Source organism: Lithobates pipiens, unplaced genomic scaffold, assembly GCF_037356315.1.
Source record: "Lithobates pipiens isolate NorthernLeopardFrog02 unplaced genomic scaffold, aLitPip1_a1.2 Scaffold_27, whole genome shotgun sequence".
NCBI lineage: Eukaryota > Metazoa > Chordata > Amphibia > Anura > Ranidae > Lithobates > Lithobates pipiens.
In genome coordinates this window covers 110,512,261-110,534,782 of record NW_027507788.1, presented here as the reverse complement: position 1 = coordinate 110,534,782, position 22,522 = coordinate 110,512,261, and the positions used below count along the sequence as shown (strand labels likewise).

General features: G+C 46.1%; 1 protein-coding gene across 5 annotated transcripts in view; it reads left to right on the top strand.

The window, feature by feature from the left end:
- ARHGEF12 (Rho guanine nucleotide exchange factor 12) overlaps positions 1–22,522 on the top strand; it is a 428,628-nt gene that overhangs the window by 343,019 nt on the left and 63,087 nt on the right. For all 5 annotated transcript variants that reach the window (XM_077457372.1, XM_077457369.1, XM_077457370.1 and 2 more), the window contains 5 exons: positions 5,883–5,968; positions 6,067–6,192; positions 6,922–7,036; positions 13,104–13,204; positions 14,124–14,201. In XM_077457372.1, coding sequence (XP_077313498.1) covers positions 5,883–5,968; positions 6,067–6,192; positions 6,922–7,036; positions 13,104–13,204; positions 14,124–14,201 — 506 coding nt within the window. The remainder of the gene's footprint in view (positions 1–5,882; positions 5,969–6,066; positions 6,193–6,921; positions 7,037–13,103; positions 13,205–14,123; positions 14,202–22,522) is intronic.

The window sequence follows — 22,522 nt, the reverse complement described above, 5'->3', positions numbered from 1 at the left end:
AAACCGCCCAGCTAGCAGCCGAATAGCACCGCTGAAACTATGGTAAAGCGGCACTTTACCGCTGATGCGCTTCCACCAGCCATTTACACAGAAAATGGCAGAAGCATATCCTTTACAATTAAAGCGTTACTAAACCCAGGACCCTGCATTCACTATATCTGGTCTCCCACAGTACCCAGAACATGTAAATGCAGATATTTTAGTAAATATAAACTGATAAATACCTTTTCTTATCAGCACTATATAGCAGTCGTGTGACTTTGCATGTGCAGAGTGCCCCAAGGCTCTGTACTATCAGGAGATGGACTGGGGACTATGGTAGACAGGAAGGGTCAGAGATGACTCAAACAGCCTTTTTATACATATATATTTGCCCCTTAGTTTCCATAGTGAGTATAACCATCATGCTTTCTCTTATATTCACTGACCGACACAGCTCCTCTCTGTAACTAAATGGGTTGTATAGCCTGCCATTAGGAGAAACTAGGCAAAATTGTTACACAATACACAGAACTTTAATCCTGCCCCAGGGGGGCAGGCCCCGTGCTATCAACCCTTCCCACTGCTCCTAGCAACTTCAGTTTTTATTTTGCCTAGCAAGGAGAATGACCTAGGAAACCCTGCAGGCCTCTTGGTCCATATTTTTGCTGCAGGTTTGCTGCTTTTTGCGCAAGATGAAAGATCCTGTGATCTTTTATCAACTACCAGCTGGGTGATAGGCTGGTTAATGATATCCTTGTAGTCTCCCCAGTCCGGCCATCGAGCGTGAGCAGGCCGTAGCTAAGGCTCGGCAGGCGACGACATGCCTCGGCTCCAGAGGTGGTCGGTGAGCTTCAATGCTCCGGGGTATACATATGACCGGGCTACTGATGTCTGGATCACAGTATACCGAGGCCAGCAGCCACCCTGTAACTGCGCAGGAGTGGGTCTTTGAAGGAATGTCTCCCAGATCTTCAGAACTGGTAAGTACGGCTTTCCCTGCTTCGATGGGGTGAGCAGCTGGGCATTCCCTGGGGGGTCGATTCGGGTGCCACCTCACCTCCCTATCCTCTCTCCCAAGTCCCTATCACCCCTCCTTCCCCCCTCTGAGGGGGGTGGCTGCATGTGCTGCGGGCGGTGTGTGTGTTGCTGTTTCTCACCTGTGGGGGTCTGTGCGGCTGCCGTTGGTCCTGGTCCAGGTCTGGGGGTCCCAAAACATGTCTATGAAGGTTGTTCTGACTGTTAGCAGGCAGCATGTTTTTATTTTTTTTGCTCTGTCACCGCGTGGCGCCGTTCCGGGGGCCATCTTGGATTTGGAAGAGCTATAAATTCCCCTGTGAGCTTCAGCAGCCATTTTATTTAGGATTCCTATTGATTACATTGGCGGCCATTTTCTTGAAGCCTGAGCGCTTTTTTCACCGCTGGCCACTTCTGGCAGCATTACATGTGCTTTCTCTCGCTGCTTCCTGTATCCACTGTGTGTGTGTGCAGGATGCTGAATGGCTCTTTGCTGAACGCTGAAGCTGCTCTGCAGATCGTTGCACCTCTGGTGGGAGCTGCTGCTGCTGACAGTTTCCTCCTCTCTGCAACTGGTAACCTCCTAGGGACTACAGGCACTGCTGTGGCTATTGCAGAACGACCCAGGGGGGTGAGTCTAGCGCGAAGTACCCCCCCCCCCCCCCCCCCCATGCGGTGGCAGCAGGAGGGTGGGACCTTCACTGTCCTAAATCCCCTTGCAGGTGGCAGACAGGCTAGGGTCAGCATGGCTTCAGAAACTGGTGTTTCTTCCCCCGAAATCCAGGCTATAGCAACCGGGTCACCTGCAGTTAGCGTGGTGCGCATGGACACCCTGACAGCGGTCCTTGACTCCTATGTTGCTAAGATAGAGGCGGCACGTGGCAGGAAAGGTGCACGCAAGAGGCCCCTGCACCCCTGTCCTCTGGGGAGAGCTCTGATGCAGACTCGGGCCCTGCTCTGACCTATCAGACATGGCTGACCAGGACCGTTCGGATAGTGAGGGTGATTCCACGTCCGGGTCTGGGCGTGACAAGGCGCTTGTTGGAACACTTATCACAGCTGTGCATGATACCCTGAAGATTCAGGAGCCAGCGGATTCCTCTGCTGATGTACCGGTCCCATTTGGGTCCCGCAAGCCAGCACGTTCACCTAAGGTGTTCCCGTATTTGACTTATTTTGACAAATTCATCTATAGGGAATGGGGTCGCCCACAACGGACCTTTTTGGTCCCCAAAAATTTGGCGGTGGGTTACAGCTTTGAGGAAAGCCTTCTCAAAAAGTGGTCGGCTCCTCCAGTCATGGACCCCCCAGTATCTAGGTTAAATAAAGTAACCACGATCCCGGTTGAGGGGACTCCTGCATTCCAGGATCCCACAGACAGGAAGGCCGAAGCAGTGGCTCGTTCCTTGTTTACGGTTGTGGGGTCTGCCGTGCGACCTGTACTGGCATCCTCACTGGTGTCGCAGACACTGACTGAGTCTGCAAAACTTTTGCACCGCGAACTGGGAGAGCAGAATGCCTCCCCTGTCTGCGTGAAACTAGCAGACCAACTAGTGCATGGCCTTAAGTACGTTTGTGACGCGGCCCTGGATACTCTCCCCCTGCTATCCAGGGCCTCAGTGTCAGCTGTGGTGCTGAGGCGCCTCATTTGGCTGAAATGCTGGTCTACTGACCAGGCGTCCAAGAAAGCCCTGACGGATCTTCCCTTCCTTGGTGAACGGCTCTTTGGAGCCTCGTTGGATGACGTTATTAAAAATGGCACGAGTGGTAAGAGTACACTACTCCCACAGGCCAAAATGGGACAAATCTCCGTTGTCCCTTGATCGGCAGATCTAGGTGAGCCAGCCAGTCAGGGAATCCCTGATCTGGTGGTTGAGGTCCCCGGAGATTCAGTCCGGAAAATCGTTCCTTCCTCTGAAATGGATGGTGGTCACTATAGACGCCAGTCTGTCTGGCTGGGGTGGAGTGATGGGGATTCAGTCGGCTCAGGGCCTCTGGTCTATGGAAAAATACAAGTTGCCGATCAATCTGCTCGAATTGAGAGCGATCAGGCTGTGCCTCCACACGTGGTCGACGTGTCTTCAAGGGCGTCCGACCAGAATACAGTCAGACAACGCCACGGGTGTGGCGTACATAAATCACCAAGGGGGAACAAGAAGCTCAGCCGCTGCTCATGAGGTCACTCACATACTTCGGTGGGCAGAGCGACACGTTCCGGCCCTGTCGGCCATTTACATCCCGGGGGTGGAGAATTGGCAGGCGGACTATCTGAATCGTCAGATGCTGGACCCAGGAGAATGGGCATTGCATCCGGTGATATTCAGGCTGCTGTGCCTGAAATGGGGCACACCAGATGTGGATCTATTGGCCTCCCGGCTCAATCGGAAGGTGCTGAGATTCGTGTCCAGGACAAGAGATCCCTGGGCAGACGCGCTGGTGGCTCCGTGGGATCAGTACTGGCTGATCTACGCCTTTCCTCCGCTGAAACTGTTGCCATGTCTGCTTCGTAGAATGGAAGCCGAGGGGATTCCAGTACTCCTGATTGCCCCAGATTGGCCTCAGCGGGCCTGGTACACAGATCTGGTGCGCCTGGTGGCAGACGCTCCCTGGCGACTGCCGTTGAGAGAGGACCTCCTATCTCAAGGTCCAAACCTTCACCCTGCTTTACCAGCACTGGCTTTAATGGCCTGGCTATTGAAAGCCAGGTATTGAGGAACCGGGGTCTATCGGACTTGATGATTCCAACAATGCTGAGGGTGTGGAAATCTTTCTGGTGTTGTCGGCACTTCAGAAGCCACCGTTTGAGAATATCAGGGAGATTCCTTTGCTGACCCCTTCACAGAAGGTGGTCTTTCTAGTGGCCATCACATCGGCCAGGAGGGTTTCGGAACTGGCGGCCTTGTCCTGCAAGTCGCCTTATCTGGTCATCCACAGGGATAAGGTGGTGTTGCATCCTTTCTACCGAAGGTGGTTTCGGCCTTTCATATCAATGAGGACATTGTATTGCCATCATTGTGTCCTAAGCCGAAGCACGCCAAGGAGGTAGCCCTTCACGCTCTGGATGTGGTTAGGGCTCTTAAGGTGTACTTGTCTGCCACAGCTTCCTTTCGGACTCACTGTTTGTTTCGGTGGCTGGTCCTAAGAAGGGCATGGCGGTCTCTTCGGCCACCATTTCCAGGTGGATCAGACAGATTGTAGTCCAAGCCTATGCCTTGAAGGGGCAGGTGCCTCCCTTTCCAGTCATGGCCCACTCTACAATAGCAATCGGAACGTCTTGGGCCTTCCAACACCAAACGTCTGTCGCTCAGGTGTGTAAGGCTGCGACCTGGTCGTCTGTCCATACATTTACCAAGTTCTACAATGTAGACGTCAGTGCATCGGCTGATGCTTGTTTTGGCCTGCAAAGTTTTGCAGGCTGCCGTGTAGTTGCAATTGAATTTTTTCCTGGTTTTTCTAAAAAGACGCAGTACTGTTTTGGTAATGCACTGTTGCATTACTTCCACAATGTTGCGGTCTTGGGGATCACTCCTGTTGAGGATACCCGGTTATATAGTGGTGTTTTTACACATACTGCTGTTTTTTGTGGGTTTAGTTTCCCTAGTTCCCACTTGCCATGGTGGATGAAGTTTTTATGCTGTTTTTCCCACCCCTCGTTTGGCACTACTTGGGGACGTCCCATTTAGTTAGAAAGGAGCTGTGTCGGTCGGTGAATATAAGAGAAAATAGGATTTTTTGTACTCCCCTTAAAATCCTTTTCTCTGTAATTTACCGACCGACACAGCACCCACCCCTCCTTTTTTCTATGTTATTCTGCTTGTTGACGTACTGAAGCTGCTAGGAGCAGTGGGAAAGGTTGCTAGCACGGGGCCCGCCCCCCTGTGTATTGTGTAACAATTTTGCCTAGTTTCTCCTAATGGCAGGCTATACAACCCATTTAGTTACAGAGAGGAGCTGTGTCGGTCGGTGAATTACAGAGAAAAGGATTTTACGATGAGTACAAAAAATCCTATTTTACTGCATATAATGACTGATTTTACTGTTAAGATAATGGGAATTTTGAATAACCATTAAATTCCCTATCTTGGAGTACAGTACAAGATACTGGTCTGTTGTACCTTGTTTGCTACAGTCTGGAGTCTCATGAAGTGGGTGGGATTACATGAGGGTGCACTGTTTGCAGTCCCAGCAAAGCTTTTGCCAGTGCCCAATCATCTAAAGGTAGCGGCATATAACCTATGGTCTTTGACTTCCTGCCCTGTGTCCTGCACTGTACTCCAAGTTATACAATATACTGTACCGGTCAAAATTCCTTTTTTTTTATTTATTTTTTAAAAGTAGGTCAGGTAAGTATCTGGATTTTTATAATTGACCCAATGTAATCTCCTCCGCAGTAGCGCTTAGGGGAAGAGAGGGCAATGCTAGAAATGGACAAAGTACAGAACACAGGGCAGGAGGTCAAAGATAATAGGTTATATGCCGCTACCTTCAGATGATTGTACATTTGAGGCCAGGGAACATGTTAACAGGAGGAGAGAGTAGAGTGATGGCTTCATCAGAGTGCTTCTGCTCTTTCACTACTGATCAACAAGGTGGAGGTGTTTTTAACCAAGCTAATTCAAGCACAGCAGTGGAGACAGGGGACCTTGCATAGCTGTGTTGTCTTGCAGGAATGCCTGGATAACAGAAATAGAGGCACATAATTAAAAATCTTTGGCTGTTAAAACATTTCCCAAATATTTGTATGAAATTGCATGCTTTAGGACTTAAAAGTATTAGGTTTTGCATTTTAGACTAAGCTAGTCCACTCATGCCTGTGACAAAACTGATGACCGTCTCCTGTTTGAAGCCACCCTATGCGCAATGATGTTCCTTCTCTTCTCTTTCAGTGGGGCTTAAAGAGCAGATGAAAGCAGTCAAAAAGCGTTACGGGACCTCTGTCATTGAACAGATTGGAGATGATGTTCTAAGCTGGGTAAGCCGTTTCTTCTGTACCACCCTCCACGTCTTCTCATTTTTATGCATGCCTGTACCATGAGAAAAGTTCTTACAAAAGTGTCTTTGTGTCTACAGTTCTGCGGACCAGAGGAAGAAAGGTTGAAGCAAGCAGTCGCCACGTTTTGTAGTAATCAGCCCTTTGCCTTGGAGATGATAAAGTCACGGCAGAAGAAAGACTCTAAATTTTCAATGTTTGTTCAGGTCATTAGAATTTCTGACTTTTTGGATTGCTTTCATTGCACCCTACCCTGTTGTTTAAATCCATGCTCTCTGGATACAGCCTATATTAGGTTGGTTGAGAGAGCAAATTTCTTCTCAACACACTTTCTCTGTTTTTAATGTGAATAAACAAGTATATAAAAAAAGCTGGAAACAAATAACACTGGTTGTGAAGTGATATGTGGTTGCACAACTTCACTTTAGGGCACGTGTTTGTTCCAATCCCCCTACCCCATCATGCTGATGTTAACATAGTGCATGTAGAAAAAACAAAACACTGAATATGCTCCTGTTTATGTGGCCCTCTTGTACGGTTGATCTCTGAAGCAGCTCCAAAGGCTATCGTATGGACCTGCCTGGTTTTCTTAGTTTTTTGTTAATGGGGTTCTGAGGCTGGACACCCACGATCAGCAGCATGTGTGGTGGAGGGTGCTTTGAAGGTGGAAGACTGCTATAGGGGAAATTAATTCAACATGGCATTAAATTAGTACACGTAAGCCACCTAATATATGGCTCTGCCATAATAGATGTGAGATTACATGACCTGTGTATCCTCAGTAGCATGAGTGATATGCTGCTCATGAAGTGTAACTGCAGTAACATGAGTTCTTGCTGTGCGCTTTCTCACAGAAGTAGTTTGTAATGATGTTTGAAATAAATTGATGGTGCATGTAATCAGTCTCGTTAACTATGATAAATGTGTACTTGCAGGATGCCGAGAGTAATCCTCTGTGCCGACGATTACAGCTAAAGGACATTATCCCTACCGAGATGCAGAGGCTCACTAAATATCCCTTACTTTTGGATAATATTGCCAAGTATTCTGGTAGGATCCCATATCAATATTCTGCTATGTATTTATTTTAATGCATATTTTGGAAATGTGTTTAAAGAAGCAATTCTTGCCTATGCAAGTAACTTCCATTTGGTATTTTTTTCGTATGCATGTTTCTGCATTTGTGCGTGTTTATATGTATGCTTAGCGTTAAATTATTTTACTCCGTTTAACCTTTGTTCAGTCATTATTAACCACTTGACCACTGGGCACTTAAACACCCTTAATAACCAGACCAATTTTCAGCTTTCGGTGCTCTCACATTTTGAATGACAATTACTCAGTCATGCAACACTGTACCCTTATGAAATTTTTGTCCTTTTTTTCACACAAATGGAGCTTTCTTTTGGTGGTATTTAATCACCGCTGGGTTTTTTATTTTTTGTGCTATAAAAGAAAAAATACAGAAAATTCTGTAAAAAAATGAATTTTTCTTCGTTTCTGTTATAAAATTTAGCAGATTAGTCATTTTTTCTTCATAAATTTTGGCCAAAATTTATACCACTACATATCTTTGGTAAAAATAAGTACAAATTGGTGGATATTATTTGGTCTTTGTGAAGTTATAGAGTCCACAAGCTATGGTGCCAATATCTGAAAATTGATCACACCTGAAGTACTGACGGCCTATTTCAATTCTTGAGACCCTAACATGCCAGAAAAGTACAAATATCCCCCAAATGACCCCTTTTTGGAAAGAAGACATTCCAAGTTATTTAGTAAGAGGCATGATGAGTTTTTTGAAGTTGTCATTTTTTCCCACAATTCTTTGCAAAATCAAGATTTTTTTTACTTTTTTTTTTTTTTTTTTCACAAAATTGTCATATTATCAGTTTATTTCTCACACAGCATATGCATACCACAAATTACACCCCAAAACACATTCTGCTATTACTCCCGAGTACGGCGATACCACATGTGTGAGACTTTTACACAGTGTGGCCACATACAGAGGCCCAACATGCATGGAGCGCCATCAGGCGTTCTGGAGCACCCAGGACAATTCTGACATTTCTCTCCTACATGTAAAAATCATCATTTATTTGCTAGAAAATTACATTGAATCCCAAAACATTATATATGTTTTTTTAGCAAACACCCTGGAGAATACAATGGTGGTCGTTGCAACTTTTTATCTCGCACGGTATTTGCGCAGCAATTTTTCGAATGCTTTTTTTTGGAAAAAAAACTGTTTTGTGCTTAAAAAAAACACAGTAGTTAGCCCAATTTTTGCATAATGTGAAAGATGAAGTTACACCGAGTAAATAGATACCTAACATGTCACTCTTCAAAATTGCACAGGCTCGTGGAATGGTGCCAAACGTCGCTACTTACAAATCCCCATAGGCGACGATTTAATTTTTTTTTACTGGTTATATGTTTTGAGTTACAGAGGAGGTCTAGGGCTAGAATTATTGCTCTCGCTCTAACGTTCGCAGCGATACCTCACATGTGTGGTTTGAACACCGTTTTCATATGTGGGCGGGACTTACATATGCGTTCGCTTCTGCATGCGAGCACATGGGGACAGGGGCGCTTTAAAAAAAAAAAATATGTTATTGTTCATTTTACTTTATTTATTTTAGTTTGACATTTTGTTCCCCAAAAATAAATTTTTTAATTACTTTTATTCCTATTACAAGGAATGTAAACATCCCTTGTAATAGGAATATGGCATGACAGGTCCTCTTTACAGTGAGATATGGGGTCAATAAGACCCCGCATCTCATCTCTAAGCTGGGAAGCCTGAAAAAAAAAAAAAAGATTCTGGATTTGATCGTATTGGCGAGTCTGTAGAAGCACCGGAGGGCGGCGGGAGGTGGGGTGGGTGTCTATGGCTGGGTATTGCAGGGTATCACCGACTATGGCTGGGTAACTCAGAGTATGGCGTTGCAGAGTATTGCGTTGCAGAGCATTGCAGGATATTGGCGGGTGTTGCAGAGCATTGCAGAGTGTTGCACGGTATTGGCGGGTGTTGCAGAGCATTGCAGAGTGTTGCAGGGTATTGGTGGGTGTTGCAGAGCATTGCAGAGTGTTGCAGAGTGTTGCATGGTATTGCATGGTATTGGCGGGTGTTGCAGAGCGTTGCAGAGTGTTGCAGGGTATTGCCGGGTAATGCAGAGTATTGCCGGGTAATGCAGAGTATTGCCGGGTAATGCAGAGTATTGCCGGGTAATGCAGAGTATTGCCGGGTAATGCAGAGTATTGCCGGGTAATGCAGGGAATTGAGGGGTTAATTTTTGGTGAGCAGCGATGTGGGCACTGCAGATGCAGCCCACATCGCTGCTGACACCGATCTCTTCCCCCTCCGCTGTTCCGATCGGTACAGAGAGGGGGAGGGAGGAACCGGCGTCATAACATGACGCCGGTTTGTTTACAAGTGATCACTCCGTCATTTGACGGAGCGATCACGTGGTAAACGGCCGCTATGAGCGGCTGTTTACCGTGATCTGTGATGTGCCGGGTCCTGTGGACCCGGCGGTCACGGATGCTCTCGAGTGCGCGCCCCAGGGGGCGCACGAGAGCGGAATTCTGGGAGGACGTCATATGACGGCCTCCCAGAGTTAAGAAACCGCCCTGTAGCCGTCATTCGGCTATAGGGCGGTTGTTAAGTGGTTAAAGAGGAAGTAAACCCATTAGGGTTTACTTCCTCTTTGATTCCCTGCAAAGGTAAAGCATAATGGACTACTATGCATCGCATAGTAGTCCATTATGTGTCACTTACCTGACACATTAGCCAGCGAAGTCACCGCTGTCCCCTGTAGTTCCGAGCGTCCATCTTCTTGGTGGGTCTCGCTGCTCCAGCGCTGTGATTCGCCGGAGCAGCAATGACGTCACTCCGGCGCATGCGCACGGGAGCCGACACTCGCGGCATATCGCCGCGATCTGCGGCTTACCCAGTGCGCCTGCGCGCCGCTGTCTACGGCGCAACAGCGGTGGCTGTCTTCAGGTAAATATCTCCTAAACCGTATAAGTTCAGGAGATATTTCTTGGACCTACAGGTAAGCCTTAATCTAGGCTTACCTGTAAGTCAAAGTGGTTTGTAAGGGTTTACAACCACTTTAAGCTTGTATATGAGCATTGTGTACAGGGAGCGTTTGCAAAGCATTTGCAGAGCTTTTAGCCGTTCAGCTTCCAGTTCGGGCATGTTAAAGTAGTATTAAAGCCTTGTAAAGTTTTAAAGAAGTTGTAAACCCTAAAAAAATTAAAAAAAACTGTAAGACAAAGGCATAATGAGCTATTCTGCATTGCATACTAGCCCATATGAAATACCTTAGAACAAAGCTGCTTCAGTGGTACCCGCACACCACCGAGACGGCTGACCTTTTTCCCCAGAGTTTCTTTCCCGGGTTTACGGGCTCTAGTACTGTGATTGGCCAGAGCCACGGTGACATCACTCCCACGCATGTGTGCGGGTGCTGCTGGTCAGGGCACAGCGCCCTGAAGAAACGCACTATTGACCATTCCTTCAGTGTGCATGCAAAGATGGCGGCATATATAGTAAATCTCTCCTAAATGGTGCAAGTTTAGGGGTAATTCACAGTACCTACAGGTAAGCCGTATTATAGGCTTACCTATAGGTACAATTGAACAGGAATACTTTACTTCCTCTTTAAACTAAACACATTGCTTTGAAGTACACAATTCCTTATCAAAAGTGTGCATACAGCTGCATCCTTAATTTTTTTTTTCTTGATCTAAACCAGCAAAATCCAGGACTACGCATACTAGCATTGCTCCCCTTCATTAAAGGAGAAGTATGATCAAAGCTTTTTTGGCCATACTTCTCCTATGGATCACAGAAGTGCAGTCCATTCTGCACTCCTAAAGCCTGTTTTTAGCTAAAGACTCACTGACAGTAATGGCTCTCTGCTCAGAGCAGAGGGGGAGAACTGAGTGATCAGCGGTGTTTGTTTGCTCCGTTCTCACTGCAGAGAAAGCAGAAGACAGTTGCAGCACCGGATCAATGCTGCATCCACCTAGGTAAGTATTAGGTTTTTTTTTCTTTTCTTTTTTTTTTTAAGAAACCTATTTCTATTTTAATGATATACCTGATGTTTGGGCACAGCCTGAACTGTTCTGGAAAGTAACAGCCCTGCCTCCAGAGCTGGTGTCATCTGCTGGTGTCTTATAGTCCTATTCACAGGAGTGAGCATGATGGGGGGCTTCATAAAACCCCGCAAGATAAAGGAGCCACCCTAAAACCATAAGAGACCTGCTTGAGGGAGTGCTGACTGTCAAGTTAAAGATGTTAGCAGACTAATGCATTTTTTTCAACTAGCTTAAGGAACGCTGAAGTTTGCTAAAGTCTAATAGCAGCTTGTTTAAAATGACAGCCATCACTTCCAAATAGAATAGTTTTTGAAAACTTCAGCAAAACTGCTTAAAGCTTGATGTACACAGTGTTGTCATTCAAGCTGAAGCCCATGTGAAGAAGGCTTTCCGTCAGTCACATTACTAATGGGACAATTAGGTTATCATGGGCATAATATATGCATTCATATTTCTTTTTTTACCAACTATAAAAAATTTATTTTTGTTAAAACATAACAAAATTATTGCCAATAGACCATTCCATATAAAATATCTGATCATTGCTTGATGTATATTGCATACAATAAAAGAAAGAACAAATTGTGAAAGATTGCAAGGTAATATCCATATTCTTGACAACCAGATTCTGCTTACCCCAATCGGGCTCAAACTGTAATCGGGGATAGGCTACCAAGCTAATAATGCCAACAAGGAAGGAAGAAAGAAAAGAATGCTAGATGAGATGCTGCATTAAAATCTTATTAGCCAGTTATTTCAGACTTGTAGTTTGTTAGAGGTTAGAATATAATACATTCATTCTATACCTTTTCTATAGAGCTATAGGGCATAATAGTAGTTACACAGTTATTTGTGTGCCAGAACATAATTATTGGTTTAGTGTGCATGAGATCCAGTTAGTTCACTGCAACCCCCAACCCACCACCACTACTTGTTCTCAACATGAAACAAAAGAATTCAGTACAAAGCCAATTCAGAGTCGACCACAACCCCAGAGCAAGATGGTGATTGAAGACCATTTCCCTTATCTAGCACAGTCCTCTGCAAAGCCCCAGATGTCCCATAGCTGTCCTACTCTGGGGGGCTATGAGAAAATATAGTGTCTGTAGAGTCATCAGATCATTACCTGGGGCACCTCAGAGATCCAGAATGTGCTCTGATGTGAGGGCCCATACAGACAGCAACCTAAGTGGGGGGGTTCTATATAAAGGAAAAAGTGATATACATTTAAACAGTTGTATGATAAAAAGGTTTCCCCACCAACATAAAAAATATATATATATATATATATATATATATATATATATATATATATATATATATATACTCACATATAACTGAGCTATATGCACATGAGACACACAGACTAGCACAAAATTTCTAATCTTGTACATACATTTGGGGTTGATGTATGTTTTTAATGTTTTAGAATGGGAATTTTAATTTGTAGCAAACTTTTTTGAAGACTTTGTTGTAAGCTATTTCTTTTATAATGTGCTCACTTTATTTTTAGCTATCTAAGATGCACAATTTTAACTTTAGGTGTATATTGTTCTGTAATAAATTAATGAAATCTGTCTATGTATTTTAACCTTTTACAGTTAAAAGCGTTACTGGTACCACTGTATAATTGTTTCGATTTTTAAGTGAACCTTCACATTTTTGATAAAAAACAACCCTAATTACCGGTATTTTATATTTTGAGGTCATCAGGTATTAGTGCTATATATAATAATGCAAGATTATGCTGATGAAAATTCATCTTTAATGTTTGCTTACAGTTTTTATTTTCTCTAGTGTTTGCATGGCAGAGTTTGGTAATTACTGAAACACAGAATGCATCTCTTTTTCTCACTGATGACTCATTTGTCTAGTACAGGGTGTTAGATGTAGAGATGCATTTTAATGAAAACTATATTTTTTGTTTGTTTCCTTTAAGCATAAAAATACATATGTTTGGTGGCTTATTCAGAACCCAGTTGTGTTTCTTTTGATTTTCAAATAGACCAACCAGAAGAAAAGAGAAAGGTAAAAAAGGCTGCAGAGCATTGTCGGACGATTTTGAATCATGTCAATCAAGCTGTACAAGAAGCTGAGAACAAGCAGGTAAGCCTTAATCATAACCATACATGAATCAAAATTCAGACGGTTCAGCAGGGACCGGGTGGATGCCAATCCATATATGGGCACTGAGATTGTACAGAAGTCTATCTACCCATCAACTTCTGTACAACCTTGTCCAATTTTGCATACCGCCTGCAACACGGATCAGTGTATTCTAACAGTGGGGAAATCTCCCCACTGTCAGAATACAATAACACAGCAGGAAAAATTCCCCCATACTTTTCTAGTGTGTGGATGTGTCAGTTTTTTTTTTTTTTTTTCTTTTTTCATTCAACCTGCTGGTTAAAAGACCACTCGTGTATGGGCTGCCTTAATGGTAGGTTCTGTCTTCAGTTTCTTGCATTTATGGTGTCAGTATCATTTAAATGGAACATACTTGGCCTAGGATCTTTAGAGACCTTTTTGATGCATTTCATGCGTCATGTGTTTTTTGTATGAGAAGGAGACTGGTTGTTAAAACAAAATCCTGTCCAAAATGCACCAAAAATGCATGTATATGTCTTTCCATGCACTTCGATTGAAGTCTATGGGGCCAAAAAATGTATTCTGCTGCACCAAATGAAGCACCTGAATTTTTCCAAAAATTGTACTGCACCGTATTGATTTGATGTGAACAGCCACCATAGAGAATAACGTGATTTCTATTGTGGTGCATTGCAGCTTGTCGACAGACGCAGAAGAAATCACAGTAGTATGAACAAGGCCTTACTCTGACTTGCAGTTATCTGCTCTATATGTTTTTTTTGTCCATTTTGCCATTTGTGCTAGATTTTGATAGTATTGTTTGTTTTCTCTGCTGTTTAATATTAATAATAATAATTATTTTTAATTAAATTAATAATAATTTAGAAGAATAGGACAGATCCAACTAGACCTTTATAATGTGTTTTCATCATTGCAGAGGCTAGAAGATTACCAACGAAGACTTGACTTGTCGTACCTGAAGCCAGGAGAGTACCCTATGATTGATGAGCTTAGAGTAAGCAAAATAATATTAAATCTATATACGTAAAGCTTTAGCTTTCTCCATATCCGTTCAAGCAAACTGATACCTACTGCATTCAATTAGAGGATTGTTGTCCAATACTTTTTCTTAAATCATTAACTGACAGCTATTGTTCAAATGATTTCCTGTCTTTGAGATATCCTTGATTCTGTCCGATAACTTAAGCAAAATCCTTTTAGTGTAAAAAAGGCTATTTAAAGGAGTTCTAAACCCTTGTGTTTTTTCACCTTAATGCATCCTATGCATTAAGGTGAAAAAACACCTGGCAGTCACTGGCCCCCCCACCCCCCATTTTGCTTGCCGGAGCCCCTTCATCTCTTCAGCAGGGGCGCGCTGTCCCTCTCTCCACAGGGTCCTTGCTCTTGATTTGATAGATTGATAGCAGCACAGGCATTAGCTCCCGCTGCTGTCAATCAAATCCAATGACGGGGGGCAGGGCCAAGTCCAGCATTCGTGTCTGCAGACGCAAATGCTTGACTCAGGCATGCGCCTGCAAAGGTAACCCCCTTTGGGAGAGCGCTTCTCCTAGGGGGTTATCTGATGTGGGGAGGAGCTGCGAATGCCGCTGGTGAACCCCAGAAGAGGATGTTCGGGGCTTTCTGTGGTTCTTTGATTCTTACCTGAGGATCTAGGCATGCTGCCTACAAACAAATCTATACATCAGATTTTTTTTTTTTAATCTGAGCTCTTGAACAGCCCTTTAAGCAAAACACAATAATGAATGTAAAAATAAAACAAATATAAATTTTTACTAATAAAATCAGCAACATGTACTTTCTATATCATACATCCTAGTACACAGGGTGTGCTATGCTACATTATGATAGGGTTATGCTGTCACCTTCAGGTGATTGGACACTGGCAATAAAAGACAGGAAAACCCCTCCTAGATATAACCTCTCCCTAATAGGCAAGGCTTCACTTCTTTTTTTGCTTGTGTCTTGATGGGTCATGTTTGTGCAGTCCCAGCATGAAAATAATATCTAGATTCCCAATAGTTCCTTCTGGGATCCCAGGGCTTTTCCAGATCCATTTTCCTACAGCTTTTCTATGCTGATAGGAATGGTACCAAAACCCCACTCTGGACACACAGGAATGGCCTCAAATGCTGCTCGTCTGCACTGGACCCTGTACAATGATATATTGCTTTCTGGACCAGTAGGGTACTATATAGGTCCCTATCACAGGTGGCCCTTGTGATATTGCTCGCTATGATAGGTGAAGATGCACCCTGAGCCCTTCATAACAGTAGGGGAGATTAAGGCCTGATTGGGAGGCTCTGGACACCAAATGCAGGGGGCAGACATTTTTTTTCCACCCCTGCATTACTTAAAAATGCTTTCATGTTCAGTGTGGCTGGTGACGTCACGCGTAAGACAGAACACTCTGGCAGGAAAAGAGGAAAGATGCCTGGTGCCACACATCCACTGAGTCCTATGGTGATATGAGAGAGACAACTTCAGCCTGGGCTCCCTCCAGGCCATGCCCCCCCCCCCCCCCAGAGACCTCTGACAACAGCCATCTTGGAACATCAAGGCAGGCATGGCAGGATTGCCAGTCGCAGCAGGACACCTTTGTTTAGTGGGACTACAGGGCACAGCAATAGCAGTTGCTTTGTTGGACTCGCAGCAGAGCTGTTCCTTGTGGGACTACAGGTCGCTGCAAATATTAAGTGGCCATCCTTTTCCTTTTGAGGGCAGTGGGGCACTAGCAGATTTAGCAGACAAATTCCTGGGGTGAGCAGAGCGCTGGTGCTTATTTGTAGTGTGCTTTTGGTTGACTCTAATCACTGTTTCCAGCAGGGTTCCTATATACTGCAATGTATCCACTAGGGTTCATTGTGTTCCATGCAGCTCTGATTCCCTCCACCTGGTATCTCCGCAACTTATGGGTAACCTTCCTCCAGTTCCTTTGTGGCAAAGCAGGAATTCTCATCTTTTATCGCCTGTTTACAGCAGCAGCTTTCCAAAATACTTGCTTGATTAAATCGCCTTGGTCACAAGTGTTCCCTCTTTCCTCACCCCTCCTATTAACGGGGGAGGAATCAGTGGAGGACCAGGTAGAGGAAGACTAGAACATTCTGGTAGAAGGGGAGGCAGTAGAATTCTCATCCGAGGAATCTTCTGAAGAATCCCAGGGTCAGGGTTTATCTTGGACCCAAAAGGCCTTTGTGAGTATCCTCGCAAAAGTTTTTCGGAATTATTTTAAAGTGGATGTAAACCTGAAAAAAAAAACATTTTTAATGAAGACGTCTACCTGGTACAGTAGAGAATGTCAACTTATCTTTGCCCAGTCTTGCCACAGTTAATCCAGCTCTGAGCAATCCTTTTTGTCTTTGTAGTAAAATCAAAAACGACACATCGCCCACTGCTGTGACTGACATCTGATTTCTTTATCTCATGAACGGCATGAGAGAGAGGGTGTTAAGATTCCAGCTTCACATTCCCATCCTTTCTTCTCCAGCTCTCCCAGGATTGGATGTTCCACACCTCAGCATGATTGGGCATGCTAAAGTCATGTGGTGCCTTTCCTGCATTTTTGACTGGATGTTACTCAAAACTCAGGAACAGTAGAGTGTAGAGGTGGGCAGAGAGTCTTGTGACATCACGACTCCGCCCACAGTGCTGTGGCAAAGAGACCCAACCACAGATTCCAAAGTTTTTCCGGGCTCCTACTTCTGAAGGGGGTGACATTTGCAAGGTAGGAATACATGCAGGAGGCTTGCATGTATATATACATTAATACTGTGCAATTCGTTTATACTGGGTGAGTGGTGGGTTTACTTTACGTTACCACTTCCGGAGTCCTCAACTTCAAAGGTTACAGGATTTGGATTGACATCCACTGCAGCATCCTCAATCCTTTCATGTACATCCTCATTTAAAGGATGTTCTTGTATGCAGAGTGGGTAAAATTTGCTCTCTGAGTATTTGCTAAGAATGGAAAATATGCCTTCAAAGGATCCAGCAGTTTCTTATTTTAATAAGACCCTTGAGTGTCTAGTGGATAAAGTCCCAGTATTTAACACTTTGGACAAATGCCTTGAGGTCTTATATAAAGCCTTTTCTCTTTCGTTCATTGACTGACACAGCTCCATTAATCTTTACCATAGGGTTATTACGCCACCTTCAGGAGAGGACTAGGCAGAACATGTACTACATGTGAAATACAGAACTGTACAGTTCCGCCCATGGGTCAGTCCCTCTGGCAATAACCCCTCAGCCTGCTTCCTGCAGCTCAGTTTTTTTCTGCCTAGTGAAGAAGGACCTAGGCTCCTTGCCGGGACCATCGGTTCTGGGGATTTTTTCTGGATTTTTGCCTTTTGCGCAAGATTTTAAGATCCTGTGATCTTCTATCAACAGCCGGCTGGGTGCCAGGCTGGATAATGTAGACCCTTGTAGTCTCCCCAGCCTGGCCATCGAGCGTGTGCAGGCCCTAGCTACATGCTGGGTCAGCCACGACATGCCCCTCAGGCTCTAGGGGCGGCCGGTGAGCACAATGCTCCGGAACACACATATGACCGGACTACGGATGTCTTTGTCACAGTGTGCCGTGGCCCACAGCCACCGGTACTGCTCGGGTATGGGTCTGTGATGGGATGCCTCTAGCTCATCAGGATGGTAAGTACAACTCTCCCTGCCTCGTCAGGACAGAGCAGCTGGGCATTCCCTGGGAGGTCGATTAAGGGGTCCATCTTCTCCCTTTCTTCTCTCCCTGTCCCTGTTTTCCCTCTCCCCCCCCCCCCATGGGGAATGCTACATGACTGAGCTATAGTGTGGTGTGTGCACCTGGGCCAGGGGTCCTCCAGGGGGCTCTGATCTTTGATTGGGGGCTGTGCTGGCTGTCTGTGTCCCTGTGCTGTCATCTGTCTCTCTGCTGGTGTCTGTGGGCTCTGTATGTGCTGTCGACATATCGCTGACCGCTGCCATTGTCTGTGTATTCTCTGTGTACAGTTTGATCGTCTGCCATTTTCTGTTTGCCTCTGTGAGAAACATGGTCAGCGGCAATTTTCTCGGAGTTCGGCGGCCATTTTCCCTGTGATTTTTTTTTCTATACGAGGGCGCCATTTTCTTGTAGCCTCAGCAGGGTTTTTCTCCACAGCGCTGGTTCCTGTGCCTCAGAACAGCACAGTTTTTGTTCCTGGACACTTGTGAGCAGACACAGGACACAACCACCATTAACAGTACGGTGCAGCACTCAGTCAGGGTGGTGAGTCCTGCGGTGGGGGCCCCTCAGTCTGTAGCAGCTAGGAGGGTGGGATTGAGCACCTTGTCCTAATTCCCCAAGGGTGGCAGGGTGGGTCAGCATGGCGTCAGAAGCTGGCTTTTCTTCCCCAGACCTCCCTGCAATTGCAACCGGCTTGCCTGCAAATAGTGCAGTGCCTTTGAACGCTTTGTCGGCGGTCCTTGAAACATTCGTTGCCAGGGTGCCACGATTCCGGTAGAAGGGGCTCCTGCATTTAAGGACCCTACTGACAGAAGGCCCAAGGCAGTGGCCCAGTCCATGTTTACGGTAGTGGGGTCAGCGATACAACCAGTACTGGCCATGGCATTAGTGTCTTAGACCCTTACTAAGTGGGCAGAACTATTTCACCTATTTCAGCAGTCTCCTCCAGTCTGCGTGGTACTAGCAGACCAGTTGATGCACGGCCTTAAGTATGTCTGTGATGCGGCCCTAGATACCCTTCCCTTGCTCTCCAGAGCATCAGTATCAGCAGTGGTGCTGCGGTGCCTAATCTGGCTAAAATGCTGGTCTGCGGACCAGGCATCTAAAAAAAAAGCCTTGATGGATTTGCCCTTCCTTGGTGAGCGGCTATTTGGAGCCTCGCTGGATGACATTATTAAGAATGTCACAGGTGGAAAGAGCATGTTGCTCCCACAGTCCAGGAAGGGTAAGGAGCCATGCTGCAGGCAAGGGCCCTCCTTTTTCCGCTCAAAAGAGGCTTTTTAGTCTGCCCGGGACCTCAAGTAAACGCTCCCAGTCCGACAGGGCGTCCACTGAGGGACAGAAGTGTCCCGGGACTCGCAAGCCAGCAAGTAAAAGTGCTACCCACATGAAGGTTTGCCCCCCGCTGACACTCGGGTGGGAGGGTCTCCTTCGGGAGTTTGCAGTTCGGTGGCCCTCTCGGGCTACAAGATAAAGTTCCTCTCTTGGCCACCAAACAGGTTTCAGGGATTCTATTCCAATCTGTTTGTAGTCCCCAAAAAGGAAGGGGTACGTCCAATCCTGGACCTTAAAGCCCTCAATTGCTTTGTGAGAGTACAGAGGTTCAGAATGGAATCAGTTTACTCCGTGGCTCTTTCCTTTGGCCTGGCTTCTTCACCCCCCCCCCCCCCCCGAGTCTTTACCAAGTTATTGGCTCCAATTTTGGCATTGTTGCGACAACGTGGGATCGCAATCGTGGGTTACCTAGACAATCTCCTTCTGAGAGCAGCTTCTCCTGAGGATGTGGCAATCACCATGCAAACCCTTTAGGAATTTGGTTGGGTGTTAAACCTCAAAAGTTTGGTACTAGTGCCGACTCAGTGCCTGGAATACCTAGGCTTACTGCTGGACTCCGTTGAAGCGAGAGTGTTTCTCCCTTCAGACAAACTGCAGACTCTCAGAACCGCGGTGAAGCTGCTGATGAACCGCAGGTGGTCGTCACTGCATTTCAGCATGCGAGTTCTGGGCCTCATGGTTGCCTCCTTCGAGGCAGTACCATACGCCCAGTTTCACACCAGAGTCTTGCAAAAGGAGACATTGTCCAAATGGGACAAATCTCCGTTGTCCCTGGATTGGCAAATTTGAGTGAGCCAGTTAGTCAGGGACTCTCTTTGGTGGCTGAGATCTCCAGCCCTTCTGTCCGGGAAATCGTTCCTACCTCTTCATTGGGCAGTGATCATAACGGATGCCAGCCTAACTGGCTGAGGTGGAGTATTGGGAGTACAATCGACCTAGGGCCTCTGGTCGAGGGTGGAATCCCAGTTGCCGATCGGTGTGCTCAAGCTTCGAGCGATCAGGCTATGCCTCTCCACATGGTCTATGAGACTACAAGGACGTCCAATCAAAATCCATTCAGACAATGCCACGGCGGTGGCTTATGTCAACCATCAAGGAGAAACAAGAAGCTTGGCTGCATCACAGGATGTCGCTCACATCCTTTGGTGGGCAGAGAGATGCGTACCGGCCCTATCGGCCATATCGGGCATTCCGGGAGTAGAAAACTGGCAGGCGGACTATCTAAGTTGCCAGATGCTGGACCCAGGAGAATGGTAATTGCATCTGGAGGTGTTCAGGCTTCTTTGCCTGCCGTGGGGTAGACCAGATGTGGATCTTCTTGCCTCCTGGCTCAAACGGAAGGTGCGGAGGTTCACGTCCAGGACAAGAGATCATTGGGCGGATGCTTAAGATGAGTTGGTGGCTCCTTGGGAGCAGTACCGGCTGGCCTTCCCTCCGCTCAAACTGTTATCACGTCTGCTCTGCAGAGTGGAGGCCGAGGGAATTCCAGTAATACTGATTGCCCCAGATTGGCCTCGGCATCCTTGGTACGCTGACATAGTACGCCTGGTGGCGGATGCTCCTTGGTGGTTGCCGATGCGAGAAGACCTTCTGTCACAAGATCCAATACTCCGTCCTGCTTTACTGTCGCTGGTTTTAACGGCATGGCTGTTGAAAGCCAGGTGCTAAGGAACCAAGGTCTGTTGGACTCGGTAATTTCCACTATGCTGAGGGCACGAAAATCTTCTCAGAAGATATACCATTGTACGTGGAAAGATTGTATCTCCATGTGTGAAGAGATGGGTTGGTGTCCACGCACCTGTTTCCAGGATCCTGCTTTTATTACACCGTGAAGTAGACCAGAAGTTGGCTTTGAACACCATCAAGGGACAGATATCCGCCTTGGCTGTTTTTTTCCAACGACCCCTGGCATCTCACTCATTGTTGAGAACCTTTGTGCAAGGGGTCCGGCATGTAGTCCCTCCGGTGCGTCCACCCCTACCTCCGTGGGATCTGAACCTGGTACTATCAGCGCTTCAGAAACCACTGTTTGAGAACATCAGGGAAATTCCCTTGTTGACTCTCTCAGAAAGTGGTCTTTCTAGTGGCTATTACATCTGCCAGGAGGGTTTCTGAGCTGGCGGCCTTGTCTTGCAAGTCATCCTATCTGGTTATCCACAGGGATAAGGTGGTTTTGTGTCCGCAACCTTCTTTTCTGCCGAAGGTTGTTTCCGCCTTCCATCTCAATGAAGACATTGTGTTACCATCTCTGTGTCCTAAACCTACACATCCTAAGGAGGTGGCCCTCCATTCCCTTGACGTGTTCCGGGCTCTAAGGGTATATCTGTCTGCCACTGCTCCCTTCTGAAAGTCAGATTCCCTGTTCGTTCCGTTAGCTTGTCTGAAAAAAGGGCCGTCTGTCTCATCGACCACCATTTCGAGGTGGATCAGACAGATCGTGGTCCAGGCTTATGCCTTGAAGGGGGCAGGTGCCCCCCTTTCCTGTCACGGCCCATTCTACCAGGGCAATTGGGACCTCTTGGGTCTTCAGACATCAAGCGTCAGTCTCCCAGGTGTGTAAGGCGGCGACTTGGTCATCCGTTCACACTTTCACAAAGTTCTACAAAGTTGATGTAAGCGCATCTTCTGATGCCTGCTTTGGCTGCAAAGTTTTGCAGGCGGCCATGTAATTGTTGAAATTTGCACTCTTTCTTCTTGTTAGAGAGTTACATTTTGATTGCCCATGCATTCTGATGCATATGTTGGCCTCAAGTTCTGAATCGGTTGGTTCAGGTTGTGACGCCTCCGTTGGGGAGCACCTCCGGTTGTGGGTGAAGTTATGTTTGCTGTTCCCACTCCTCGTTATGACACTGCTTGGGGGACGTCCCTACGGTCAAGATTAATAGAGCTGTGTCCGAAAGAGAAAATAGGATTTTTGTACTCGCCATAAAATCTTTTTCTCTGAAGTTCATTGACTGACACAGCACCCACCCCTCCTATTACTTTACGATACGCTGCAGGAAGTAAGCTGAGGGGTTATTGCCAGAGGGATCGCCCCCTGGGCGGCACTGTACAATTCTGTTGTTTTTCACATGTATTACATGTTCTGCCTAGTCCACTCCTGAAGGTGGCGTAATAACCCTACGGTCAAGATTAATGGAGCTGTGTCCGTCAATGAACTTCAGAGAAAAGGATATTACGGTGAGTGCAAAACTTCTGTTTGCTCTGGTGGGGGCAATGTTACAGCTGGCAGTTAAGGTTGTAGGCATGTGCCTAAGCTCAGGGCCCTATCACATGAGATAGAGGAATTCTAC